The sequence below is a fragment of the Pelophylax lessonae genome (genome assembly GCF_965119305.1).
Source record: "Pelophylax lessonae genome assembly, chromosome: 13".
Classification (NCBI taxonomy): Eukaryota; Metazoa; Chordata; class Amphibia; order Anura; family Ranidae; genus Pelophylax; species Pelophylax lessonae.
Window position 1 is genome coordinate 116,043,240 of NC_138780.1, and position 13,536 is coordinate 116,056,775.

The 13,536-nt window shown below is 41.5% G+C and overlaps 1 protein-coding gene across 1 annotated transcript in view; it reads left to right on the top strand.

The window, feature by feature from the left end:
• Positions 1-13,536, top strand: part of SNX6 (sorting nexin 6) — a 90,497-nt gene that overhangs the window by 60,930 nt on the left and 16,031 nt on the right. Inside the window, exons 7-10 of the mRNA XM_082275617.1 lie at positions 1,534-1,629; positions 2,933-3,038; positions 7,627-7,702; positions 10,618-10,657. Of these exons, the coding sequence (XP_082131743.1) occupies positions 1,534-1,629; positions 2,933-3,038; positions 7,627-7,702; positions 10,618-10,657 (318 nt within the window). The remainder of the gene's footprint in view (positions 1-1,533; positions 1,630-2,932; positions 3,039-7,626; positions 7,703-10,617; positions 10,658-13,536) is intronic.

The following is a 13,536-nucleotide window of genomic DNA, read 5'->3' on the forward strand; positions in this document are numbered from 1 at the left end:
CAGATCGGACGTTGGCCAACAATTTATGGCCAACAATCTGTGCGTGTGTACGGGGCTTTAGTTCCAGTAAAAGCAACTCTTAAGGCATCCGCATACCAAGACATTTTGGACAATTTCATGCTCCCAACTTTGTGGGAAGAGTTTGGGGTTGGCCCTTCCTGTCCCAACATGACTGCACACCAGTGCACAAAGCAAGGTCCATAAAGACTTGGATGAGCGAGTTTGAGGTGGAGGAACTTGAATGGCCTGCACAGAGTCTTGACCTCAACCCAATAGAACACCTTTGGGATGAATTAGAGCGGAGACTGCGAGCCAGGCCTTCTCTGCAACATCAGTGCCTGATCCTCACAAATGCGATCCTGGAAGAATGGTCAAACTTTCCCATAGACACACTCCTAAACCTTGTGGACAGCCTTCCCAGAAGAGTTGAAGCTGTTATAGCCGCAAAGGGTAAGCCAACTCAATATTGAACCCTATGGACTAAGACTGGGATGCCATTAAAGTTCATGTGGTTGTAAAGGCAGGCATCCCAAAAGTTTTGGTAATATAGTTTCTTTATATAGAACATGATTACATTTATTTATTCTATATTGAAAGCTCTAACAAGCAGGGCCCTCTGATTCCTCATGTATTGTACTTGTACTGTTAACCCTATGTTGTAAAGCGCTGCGCAAACTGTTGGTGCTTTATAAATACTGTATAATAACATAATAATTTAAGTACATTGCTGTTTTCTGTCATAGAAAAATGCAGCAAGCTGCATAGATCTTCATGTGTGTATGTGGAACCTACGTTATTGGTAAGGATAGAAAAGATGTCTCAAATCTAAATACATGATAGGATGTATTAAGGTGGACTCCTTTCCTTACCAAACGCTCAGTGTCTGCCACCCCTCTCTGCCAATCCCTCCACTGGCTTCCAGTCACCCAACAAATGAAATTCAAAGTATTACTTACAAAACCATTCACAGCAGCCACCAGATACATCACTAACCTCATCTCAGAATATCACCTAAACAGTCTTCCTCTCCCAAGCTTGCCTCTGGAACTTATCTAGAGCCTCTCCCATCTTCTGCCTCAACTTGTAAGGCTATCTCCTACTCTGCCTTTAGGTAATCCATGAAAACTCATCTCTTCAGGGAAGCCTATCCTGCCTCTAGCTAACAACTAAATTTTCGTTTCTTGAACTCACCCCCCACAGCTATTACTATTTTGTGGCAATTTCTCTTTAGATTGTAAGCTCTCACAAGCAGGCCTGCTGTATGACAAAACCACATACACATTTGTAAGTGAAGATGCTATCATCCGCCTAGATAGCTGAATATTATTGCTGAGTATAGGGCTGTGCTTCCTGGGACTGTCCTAGTAGAATGAATGATTTCTTTGTCTGGATGTTTCCTTGCACGCGTATATGAGTAAATCACTGTCTGAGCTAATGCGAATGGAATCATTCATTTCAATGGTTTCAATGATGGAAGTATTATTTATGCGCTATTAATAGAGAAGCATTTTTTAAACTGCCTTTGTTTTCTAGTTAAGTGTCCGAGGAAAAAACAAGAAAGAAAAATTAGAAGATTTCTTTAAAAGTGTAGTAAAGACAGCTGATGGAGTCATTGTGTCCAGCACAAAGGTAAGAATAAAAATGTCAATCCAGTTTAAAATAAAGAGTGTGAGCCAACTGCCACTCAAATTTCAAAGTCGCGCTATGGCAAATTATCATTACCAAACCAATAATCTGAAAGTGCCAAAGATGTGCAAACATTTCATAAGAAAGTCCTTATAAAGTGCTGAAATTCACATAAGCACATTCACCAGGAATTTTCTAGGATCACCACTTGAGCACGTGAGACACCTTACAGGACCATTATACCATTCATTTTCATGACTGGCATAAAGCGCTTGTGTATGTTAACCCAAAAATCCTGGGATTAATCTCCATTGTGTCACTCCTCCATCCGGCCCAATCATTACCATATCATATAAGAAAATGAAACAGCCCCGATAGTGTAGTAAAATAATCAACACTTTTTTATTGGTTAAAATACCACTCACAAAGCTAAAACAATATAAGTTGGTGACTTGACCTTCTGGTAAGTAGGATGTTTTTTTCTCTCTTCCTAAGATTGCTTATATTCTCCTATTCATCTGATCCGATGGCGATCAAACTCAAACCAGATTTTCTAGTCCTTATTAAGTCCTTATTCATGAAGGAAAAAAAATATATAAGCTCATCTCGTCCTAGCGACAGGCAATAGTGATTAACGCTAGTCTCACCACATCCGGATCCTACGGTCTACCAGAGCGTCGCTTCTGGTTCCTCTCTAACCACACTTCTGGTTGCCGCAAAGCCATACTCTGGCGCATTTCGTTCTCCTGACTTCGCCATGGGGGGGGGGGGGGCTATTTTCCACAGCAGCCATATAGCCACCCCTTTGACTAAGTCAGAAGGACTTTGTTATAATCAAGAAGAAAAATGTGCACGTACAGTGTGCGTATATATAAGGGACATGGGATTTCTCTGTGCATCTACCATGTCCCATGTACCATTATAGATTGTCACTACCTGCTAAATGAGACAGGAATTGGAGAGAATAAAATAATCTTCTTTTCCATATCTTCACATTTTTCTTGTTAAAAAGGAGAAATAGTGGAGACTAAGAGTCTAAGCTTGAATCTCCAGTTCTAGTGTTGTGTTAGTTGGACATTAGTATAGTGTTGAATCTGGTTGTCCCATATGGAATGCCAGAAGGGCAGCCTTTTGGATAATGAACTGGAGGTCTCCATCTTTGAGCCAGGAATTCACTTTGAACTCCCTAAAACTGTGATTTCTATTAAACTTTTGTTTATGACTAATTTTCCTTGATCTCATGTGTACTATGCCAAGGTGACTTGAAAAAATATTCTGGTTTCTAATAAACTTTTTCTCTGCCCAGGATGTGGATGATTTCTTTGACCATGAGAGGACATTTCTTGTGGAATATCACAATCGAGTGAAGGATGCAAGTGCCAAGTCAGACAAAATGACAAGGTCCCACAAATGTAAGCCCTCCTGTTGTGACCATGGAATATCTCATGTCAGGTGTCTCTTAGGATGGCCTGTTTACCCTGTTTTTTTTTTTTTTATTGTGAATAACTAATTTAAACTGAATTGGTATCCAAAATGTTTATAGATGTGCATCGGACAGCCATGGACTACCTTGCAAACATTAGAACCTGGCTGCTACAAAGGTACCATTGTATTGTGCAACTTGAGGGCATGGCTGCCAGTGTAGGTGAGAAGAGTGGGGTATGGTCAGCCTCAGGGTTGCTTTTTAGAGAAAAATGCCTGAGGCAAACTCTTACCAGTCTTCACTGTTTGAACACCGTTTTGTTCTAGTAAAGAATTAGCAGTGTTTAAGAATGTTAGCCTTGTCCAACAAAAAAAGGCAAACCTGGCATACTATAGAAAATATGTCAAAATCTGCTTGCCTATCCTATTGTGAAAGCCTTGCAAATATTCTGGTCATTAAAGGGAGTTAATCAGCAAGGAATGAAGAAATTAACTTGGGTGCTTAGCTAATGCTTTCTTTGTTCTGCATGCCTTCAGATCCTGTTAGCATTCTGTATCATGAGTTAAAATAATGCAACCTATAAACATAGCCATCATGATTAACTACTGTACATTTGGAGGGATGTTCAATTCCTATCGCCCAACGCCTGGGACATGCAGTTTTGGGCGCCAGGCAAGAAGTTTCTTTTTACATTTAACCCTGCTGTGGGCAGGCAGCAGGATTTATAGCTGATTGTAGGATCTCTTGTTAAAGCAAACTGAGCGGCTAGCCACTGGATCACAAGCAGTGGGAAGAGACTTCCCCCCCTCACACCGGGACACATGATTGGACAGCCGGCGCTTCTGCCTGCTGATCATAGAGGTGGACAAAGATTGGAACCGCTCTGTCCGTGTCTATAATATAGGAAACCGGAAGCGTCGAACATACATAACTTCCGGTTTCCCCGACGCTGTTTTTAAATATGGAAAGCATTTGATCACACCAGTCTTGGTATGATCAAATGCTTTTAAGGGCAGAGGAGGGATCTGGGGTCTTATTGACTCCAGATCTCTGCATAAAGAGTAATTGTCACTGCCTGTTGCTGTCACAGGTGATGTTTACATTCCTTGTGACAGCAATAAAAGTGTTAAAAAAAAAACTAAAGCGACAGTGTAAAAATAAATAATTAACAAAAAAAATGTAAAGCACCCCTGCCCCCCTGTGCTTGCACGCAAAGGCCAACGCAGGCATCGCCCAAACAGCAGTTGTCCCACACGTAAGTTATTACGAATGTCAGATCATTGTGGGGTACAGTTTTTGATGGGATAGATTGGGCTAATACAGGGGTGAAGTTTATGAAAAGTGGCATCACTTGGCCCACGTATAAGCACTGGTGATGATAATATAGACAGGAGTCAAAACTCAAGTGGATCATGGTGTAAGTTTTGAAAAATTCCTCTTTAACCACTTTAACTTCGGAAGATTTACCCCCTTTATGACCAGGCCATTTTTGCTATATGGCACTGCGTTTCTTTAACTGACAATTGTGTGTTCATGCCACTCTGTACATGAATAAAAACGTATGTAATTTTTTCCTAGAAGATGTATAGAATTTGTATCAAGTTACAGAAAAACTCTTAAGTTCTGCTTTTTAGACTGAACTGTGGGATTCTCTGACTTCCACAGAAGGATGTCCTTTCTGTGCAGAGGTCACAGCTAGTGCTTGTGAATTGTAGAGAGCGTTCTAATGTCATCAGATCAGCCAGCTTCCTTCAGTTCTGCACATGCAACTTCTTTTCCTGGGAGGGGGAACAAACGGCTTTTTTCTTTAAAGTATAACTAAAGGCTAAACTTTTTTTTTTTTTCTAGTTTTGGATATAATGGAGACGGATTAGAACACCTATTAGGTTTATTGCTGTGTCTGCCCCAGTTAGGGAGACTCATCCTCTCAATCTGTCCTGTTTACCTTTATCATCGAAAGTGAAAGTAAAAGAAAACCCTCATTTTGGGTTGTCCCCAGAAAAGTAAAAGAGGGGAAATCTTCCAATGTGGACACCAGTTCTGGTGACCTGGGGGTCCCCAAGGAATTCTCTTAATATGCAATGATTTTATCTCCCTTCCTGTGTGGCTATAGGACAGGAAGTGAAGAGATATCTCCCCAATGGGATGCAAATGGCAAAAAAATAAACTGTCAGGGATTAAAACCCTCCATTACTCTATCCAAAAAGAAAAAAAAATTGCCTATGGTTCTACTTTTAAATGCAAAACTATTCTTTATAATCATAACATGTGTGCAGTGATATAGTTGCATTTGTTTATGGAAGGACGTTAAGGTAAAAAACGCTTGGATCTCTATAACAGAGCAGATAGCGCTCTCCGCAGGACATTGCAGTGGTTATTGGGCCTGCATTTTATGTTTAACCTTTAAAAATCAGAGTACAGCGTGGAGCATGGGGTTTCCTTCAGTATGTTCTCCGCATAATGCTTCAGAGCACACACTGCGTTAGGAGGAGAGGTCTGTCACGTGACCTGTAAGTCATTGGAAAGTGCCCCTCTTCCTTGGCCAACTCCCCACCCATTATATTAAAATGGATAGGGTTTCACTTGCTTCAGAGTTCTAAAGCTGTGTTTTATATATAAAAAAGAGAAAAAAAGAACAGTGTTGCGCTAAAAGCGTTGATTATACATGCCAAAATATTAAAACAAAAGCAAACGGTTAACATATAGACTGCAGTATAAAGTTCTAAAAAGATTTTGCGCTGGAAGATGCTAGGTCATAACTGATTCACCATCAAAGTTTCACACATCCCATCTCCGCCACCGTGTACAGCAGACCACCAAAGATACTGCCACCTTAGGTGTAAATCAATGCCTGCTTACCAGCAATACTGGACCTCTTGTCACAGGAGGCCAATAGCACCTTTTGGCTGATTACCCCGCCAGGGCCTTGGGATGATATTCCTGCAGACGTTTTGTTAAACCGTAAAGGGCAGGCATCCAACTCAAGTATCCGTGTATTCAAGCTCGAAAATAAAAGGATGCTCCACATAGTGTAAAATCATGATAACATTTATTTAAAATAACGGAATTGCACTCCCATAAAAGGAGTTTAAAAGTGCATTAAATCTCTTGCCGGCTGGCACATAAGCATCCACCCGCACTTCTGGGAATCTTGGTCAGCAATGACCTCCGCACGTCGTCCACCCTACGCATTTCGTCATAAATGATGTTGTCCTGGGGCAGGGGCGACGCACCACGCCATCGCCTTATATGGTCGATCAACAAACCAAGCCTCAATTTGCTCGACTGGACTATATCCAAGCCTCATTCTACATCTGCAGTAATACATTACAATACAAAGCGAAAACTCCATCTGGACCCTCAGGAACTCAACGGGACGCCACCCAAACCTACTAATTGCAATATACATTCACCCCCCTTAATCTAAAACAATCTATGAACATATATTGTGGATAGATAAATGTTAATTATCTACCCCCTCGTATTATCATCCTGCCACACTAGATTAAATAGCAATACTGCCCCCTCATGGGCAGAAACTGTAGAATATTCCACATGATAAAGGGAGAAACAAAACCTCATCATCAGCCACTATTGTCCATAGAATAAACTCAAGCTCCTCAAGGTCCAAATGTTCACATTGCATATCATTCATTTATAAAACACATAAGGAAGATCAAAAATGTATTCTTTTCCCTCAAAATTGAAACACCCCTTTACAGCCACCAAAATGGGCTATCTAAGTTGTTTTATGAATTATCAACTAAAACATTAATGTCTACATCTACATTGAGGCCTAAAGGAGAGAAACATTTAATTTTCAAAATCCACTTCATTTCAAGTTGTGAGATCCCTCTCACCAAAGAGCCCCCCCCTCCAGTGTGGACTGTATCTGCCGATACCTAAAAAGATTGTATTTGTAGGGTCCCTATTATGGGCAAGAGCATAATGTTTGGAAATGGAATGGTTCCTACAACCTTTTCTGATGTTTCTTAATGTGTTCATTAAGTCTGACTTGAAGAGCTCGTTTTGCTCGGCTTTGCATGTCCAGTCACACACAGAGCCGCAGCTCTGCCCTGCCCCCCTCTCTTCTCACTGGCTGTGATTGACAGCAGCAGGAGCCAATGGCTGCCTCGGCGAATGAGGAGTTGGAGTCCTCAGAGAGCCAAGGCTCTCCTGCACATCGCTGAATTGCGTTGGGGCTCAAGTAAGTATTTGGGGGGGGGGCTGCTGCACACAGAATATTTTTTACCTTCATGCATAGAACGCACGAAGGTAAAAAACTTTGAGCCTTTAGAACCACTTCACTTGTCAGCCACACAGTGTAAGGCAGTGGATTGCCTCGCCCTACACTGTGCTGGAAAAATGAACTGCATGCAGTCCCACCTCATCTGGTGTGCATATTATACCCTCAGTATTTACGTATTTTAAACAATTGGTACAATCTATTTGGGCCCCCTTTAAGGTTTTCACCATTGAATAAACCATGACTGTACTGGAGTGAATACCCATCCAAAGACCTTACAGCACAAACTGATCTGATACAGCTCTGATGGCTTTTATATCCCCTGTCCTAGGTGTTGCAGATGACTATAACAGAATAGGATCTTCTATGTACACATTGGGAACACAGGACAATACTGACATATGCAAGTAAGTGATATTTGAGTTCTTGGTTTTTGAGTATGTAAACTTCTGGAGGGGATGATAAGGGACTATATCGTAGAGTTTGCTAAGGACAACAACATCATCAGCAGTAATCAGCACGGGTTTACAAATGGGCGTTCTTGTCAAACCAATCTCCTAACATTCTACGAGGAGGTGAGCTGTGAGCTAGATAGGGGGAGACCAGTGGATGTGGTGTACTTGGATTTCGCTAAGGCGTTTGATACAGTTCCCCACAAGCGCTTAATTTATAAAATAAGGTCTGCAGGTATCGATAGCAGGGTTTGCTCTTGGATACGGAACTGGCTAAAAAGGCGTGTCCAAAGGGTAGTAATAAACAGCGCATACTCAGACTGGTCTGAGGTGGTAAGCGGGGTCCCCCAAGGCTCAGTCTTGGGACCAACCTTGTTCAATTTATTCATAAACAGCATTGAGGACGGGATCAGTAGTTCGATATCAGTTTTTGCAGATGACACAAAATTGGGCAGGGCAATAACTTCACAACATGAAGCAGATATCCTACAGAATGACCTGGACAAAATAACAGAGTGGGCAACGACATGGCAAATGAGGTTTAACGTGGAGAAGTGTAAGGTTTTGCACTTGGGGACTAAAAACATAAAAACACAATACACGTTAGGAGGGGAGCCCTTGGGGGAATCAAAAATGGAGAAGGATCTGGGAGTCTTGGTTGATGATAGATTAGGAAACAGCATGCAATGTCAAGCGGCAGCTTCCAAAGCCAACAGAATATTAGCATGCATAAAGAAAGGGATGCATTCCAGAGATAAGACTATAATCCTTCCACTTTATAAAACTCTGGTCCGACCGCTTCTGGAGTATTCCGTCCAGTTCTGGTCGCCAGTCCTCAGGAGGGATGTGTTGGAGCTGGAGAGAGTCCAGAGAAGGGCAACTAAACTAATTAGGGGATTGGAGGACCTTGACTATGAAGAGCGTCTACAATCGCTCGATTTATTCTCCCTGGAGAAGAGACGTCTGAGGGGGGACAGGATAGCAATTTATAAATATCTTAATGGGGATCCCAGCTTAGAAAAAAAGCTGTTCATTCGAAGGGATTGCATGAGGACTCGAGGGCATACAATGCGATTAGAGGAGAAGCGTTTTAACAGGCAACGCGGGGGGTTCTTTACTGTTAGGGCAACAAGATTGTGGAATTCTCTACCACAAGAGGTGGTTTCTGCGGGTAGTATGGTGGCTTTCAAAAGACTCTTAGACTTACATCTCAAGGATCAGAACATTCAGGGGTATGGGAGATGATTACAGCCACACATACCTACACAGGTTGAACTAGATGGACTATTGTCTTTATTCAACCTCACCTACTATGTAACTATGTAAGGAAAAAACTAGATAAAAACAACCCGGAAATCATAGAACAAGCTCTATAACTTATGCATTTCTTTTCACCTTTCACATTGTATGTTGGCAATTGACTTATTTGGAGCACTGCTTGATGGAGTTGTAATGTTCGACTCCCTTTTGTATGGATCTCCTCCCACAACATACTCTGGTAGGTTTGAGCATTGGGAGTTCCCCTATTTGCATAGGTCACTTGGTGCATTTATTACCTGTTACTGCTGGATTCTGCTGTGGAAAACAATGTTGTAGGATTGAGTGTAGAAATGATCAGCTGGGGGGAACTCTTTCCCACTATACAGCATTTAAAAGTGTCCCCCCATTGCTACTCCTGCATGCAAGAGCCATAAGTAATTCAAATCTGCTGCGTGCCTACGATAATATCGTCCTCTCTGGTCATCTGACCCTCACCCTCCACCAGCTGTCTGAGTTTTGTGTGTACCTGAGGCTTTATGTTGTCTTACTGCCTTGTGGTTACAACATGTCTGATTCTAGACATGAAGGAGAAAGTCCTGCTGTACTGGTTACCCCCAGTTCACTTTCTACGAACGGCTCTGGGGCTGTTTTCATCTTGTGATAGTGCTGACATCTGCAGTCAGGAGTTATGTTGCCCTCTGTTCTTAGAGCCTATTCCAGGGATCCTCAAACTATGGCCCTCCAGCTGTTGCGGAACTACACATCCCATGAGGCATTGTAAGGCTTGGTTCACACTTATGCGATGCGGGAAGGCTGCAAATTTGCAGCCTGTTCCCGCATTGCAAACGCACCCTTGGCAGTTCACACTGCCATATGCGATACGCTGGGGGTGTCAATGTAATGTTAACGACACCCCCAGTTTGATCGCATATCGCAGTGCGATCTTACAGTTCGCACAGGATCTGATCGCACAAGTGTGAACCACTGTGCGATCCGATCCTGATGTGGCTCAAAAAAAGGGTCATGTGCGACTTTACTGCGGGTGCAGTGCGAATTTAGCCATACAAAGTGTATGGCTGAATTCGCACCGCACACCCGATCGCATGTAATGAAGGAGCAGTGCGCTCCGATATTATATGCGATCGTTCACATATGTGAACCGGCACTTAAACTTTGACATTCACAGACATGACTAGGCATGATGGGAATTGTAGTTCCTGAACAACTGGAGGTCCATAGTTTGAAGACCCCTGGCCTATTCCATCATCTGTAGCTCTGTTGGCTGTGGCTGCATCCTCTATTGTTTTGACCATGATCTTTACTACTGTTATCCAAGAATTCATGTCCCAAATCACCCAGTTATTTAGGGACTGTAGTCACAGAGGTCACAAGCGCGCTCCCATACCCAGTCATGCAGGTTCAAAGTCTGATCTGCCTTGGTGGATTTAGACCCTTTGACCACAGATAAGTGGAGTATGGTGAGAAGTTTGGCAAAGGAATATCTTTCTTTCTTGGGTTTTCAACTACACCAATTAGTACAGCTACTATTGAAAAGCATTAACTGGCTATGTACTGCAAAGTAACTTTTTTTTTTTTTCTTTCTTGTACAGATTTTTCTTACGAGTATCTGAATTATTTGACAAAACTCGTGTAAGTATTATTTATCATTACCTTTTGGCTAGTTTGCACAGGAGCAGCTGAATGCATTTGTACACACAAATTCTAATATGGTGTTTTTTTTCAAGAGCTCCTACATCCTAACCTTTAAAGGGTCGGTGCACGCAAAATATTCAAATACTTTGGTGTTTGTTAGATAATTAGATACCAACTTAAAAAGGCAGATAAAAAAACAAAAACCAAAGTATTAAGTGCTTACTGGCAGTGTTTTCCATTTCATTGTATTGTAAAAATAAGTCGCGCTATAATATGATCAATGGAGATATAAAGTCCATACAGTCCAAACATAAAGTGAAGATGTAATCCAGGACCAGGAACCCCAAAGGGTATATGCTTACCAGATTGAGGTAAGGTAAAGACAGATTCTTTGGATAGAACTTGTCACCTTGATAGTAGATCCAGGTCCACGTAAACGGTTAGCTCAATGGTCATTGGATCATGGAAGTAAAGGTAAAAGCGCAATAGCGTAAACTTACAAACTATATTAATTGGACACCACAGTGTTCTTGAAAAATAAGTTCAATTGTGTGAATGAATGAACCTCCACCAATAAATTGATCACTGATAACAGTGAATAAAAAACATGCAAAAATAAAAATATAAAAATAAATATAAATAAAAATGTGATGGGTACCCCTTACCAAAAGGTGATAAGGGTAAACATCAAAATCAATAATATGACGTGTTGTAGCTGAAATCGCCTCTTACCGGCCAACGTTAATTAAATAGCCAATAAAGGGAAGGCAAAAGTGTGAAATTTGCGTGTTGAACCACCACCTTTTGTAGCTAGATTCGCCTCTTACCATATGAAATAAGGATTATAGCAAACGTGCAGATCACAATGCAGTGTGAACCCGGAGCCAATATAAGATAAACCAATAGGGGTCGCCTCTTACCGAATATAAATAGTATTGAGCCTGTATGGTGATCAAGCATCCAAGGACCCGATCCTTACTCTGGGGTGCTGTTTTCCTCAAATAACGGAGGTATTGCAAGAGTTCACTGGATAGAGGCTCTGTATGGCGACTTTTGTCCGGTGACTGAAACTTGCTTCTCCGTCAGCTGGGCCATTCGCTCCGTTCAGCCCCACTGGGTGGATCCCTTCCTCCGATGCTCGGATTAGTGTCTCTGCAATCTGGCCACCGTCTCCCCACAGGTCCTACCAGGCAGGCCACACGATTCCAAGAGATTTCATGAATTATGTATTTTACTGCAATGTGCCTCTGACCTTCATAGAGAATGTGACTACTTTAGGAAGAGTGATTTCCTTAGCACAGCCACCTTCTTCCTTGCATGCCATAGCCTTTTCCTCTTCTGGAAGTTTCTTTATACTGCCTGTGATGGCCTAACTACTCTGCCCCTACCTTTCATACATAAACTTTTATATAACTGCAAGGGGAGGTGCAAAGGAGAATACGGTAGAATGTAAATCTGCTCGGGTTCTGACATGATATCCAAGATGGCAGCACCCAGCAGGAATCTGGGCTTTTGGATGTCTATGGGAAACTTTTACAGGTAAATGAGATGCTTAAAATGGTAAATGCAGATATAATTCTATGGAAAGATTGTTGTCTAAATAAATACTCTGCCGTTCTTTAATCAGTTGACAATATATTTTTGTTGAATACTCTTTTGGTGACATCTCTGAATTTAAGTTCATGTATCTGCAAACCTGCTGTGGCCTTCCCCAAAGTTTTCCTATGCTCCCTGTTGGATCTTTTTTACTCGATATTTTGAAGAATGCAACAGAAGGTTAGGGAACACCTAAAACCTTTGGGTGGAAAAGAACAAAGTCAGGAGTTGTAGTGGGAGATTTAAATGTTGGAGGTTCCAAAACGTATAAGAAGCCAAGGGGCTGATGAAATTAACCGTTATATTTCTTCTGAATCATTCTTGCCCCATCTTGATACTTTCTTTTTATAGTCTGCTTGAAACTTGCCTAATTACCTTTGTTAAAAGCTTAACTTTCAAAAACAAACAGGTTTCGAGTGAGTGACTGTTTTAACCACTTAAGCCCCGGAAGATTTTACCCCCATTCCGACCAGGGACTATTTTGCGATTCGGCACTGCGTGACTTTAACGGACAATTGCACGGTCGTGCCACGCTGTACCTAAACAATTTTGACGTCCTTTTTTTTCCCACAAACAGAGCTTTCTTTTGGTGATATTTGATCACCTGTGCGATTTTTTTTTTTTTTTTTTTGATCATGCGCTATAATAAAAAAAGAGCGACAATTTTTTGCAAAAATAACAATATTTTTTAAATTTTTTTTATATGAAATTCCCCCCCCCCCCCCCCAAAAAAAAATGTCAAAATCTAAATTTTTTAACATTTTCAGCCAATGTTGTTTTATGCTACATACAGTGGGTACGGAAAGTATTCAGACCCCCTTAAATTTTTCACTCTTTGTTATATTGCAGCCATTTGCTAAAATCATTTAAGTTCATTCTTCTTCCTCATGAATGTACACATAGCACCCCATACTGACAGAAAAACACAGAATTGTTGACATTGTTGCAGATTTATTAAAAAAGAAAAACTGAAATATCACATGGTCCTAAGTATTCAGACCCTTTGCTCAGTATTTAGTAGAAGCCCCTTTTTGATCTAATACAGCCAGGAGTCTTTTTGGGAAAGATGCAACAAGTCTTTCACACCTGGATTTGGGGATCCTCTGCCATTCCTCCTTGCAGATCCTCTCCAGTTCTGTCAGGTTGGATGGTAAACGTTGGTGGACAGCCATTTTTAGGTCTCTCCAGAGATGCTCAATTGGTTTTAAGTCAGGGCTCTGGCTGGGCCATTCAAGAACAGTCACAGAGTTGTTGTGAAGCCACTCCTTCGTTATTTTAGC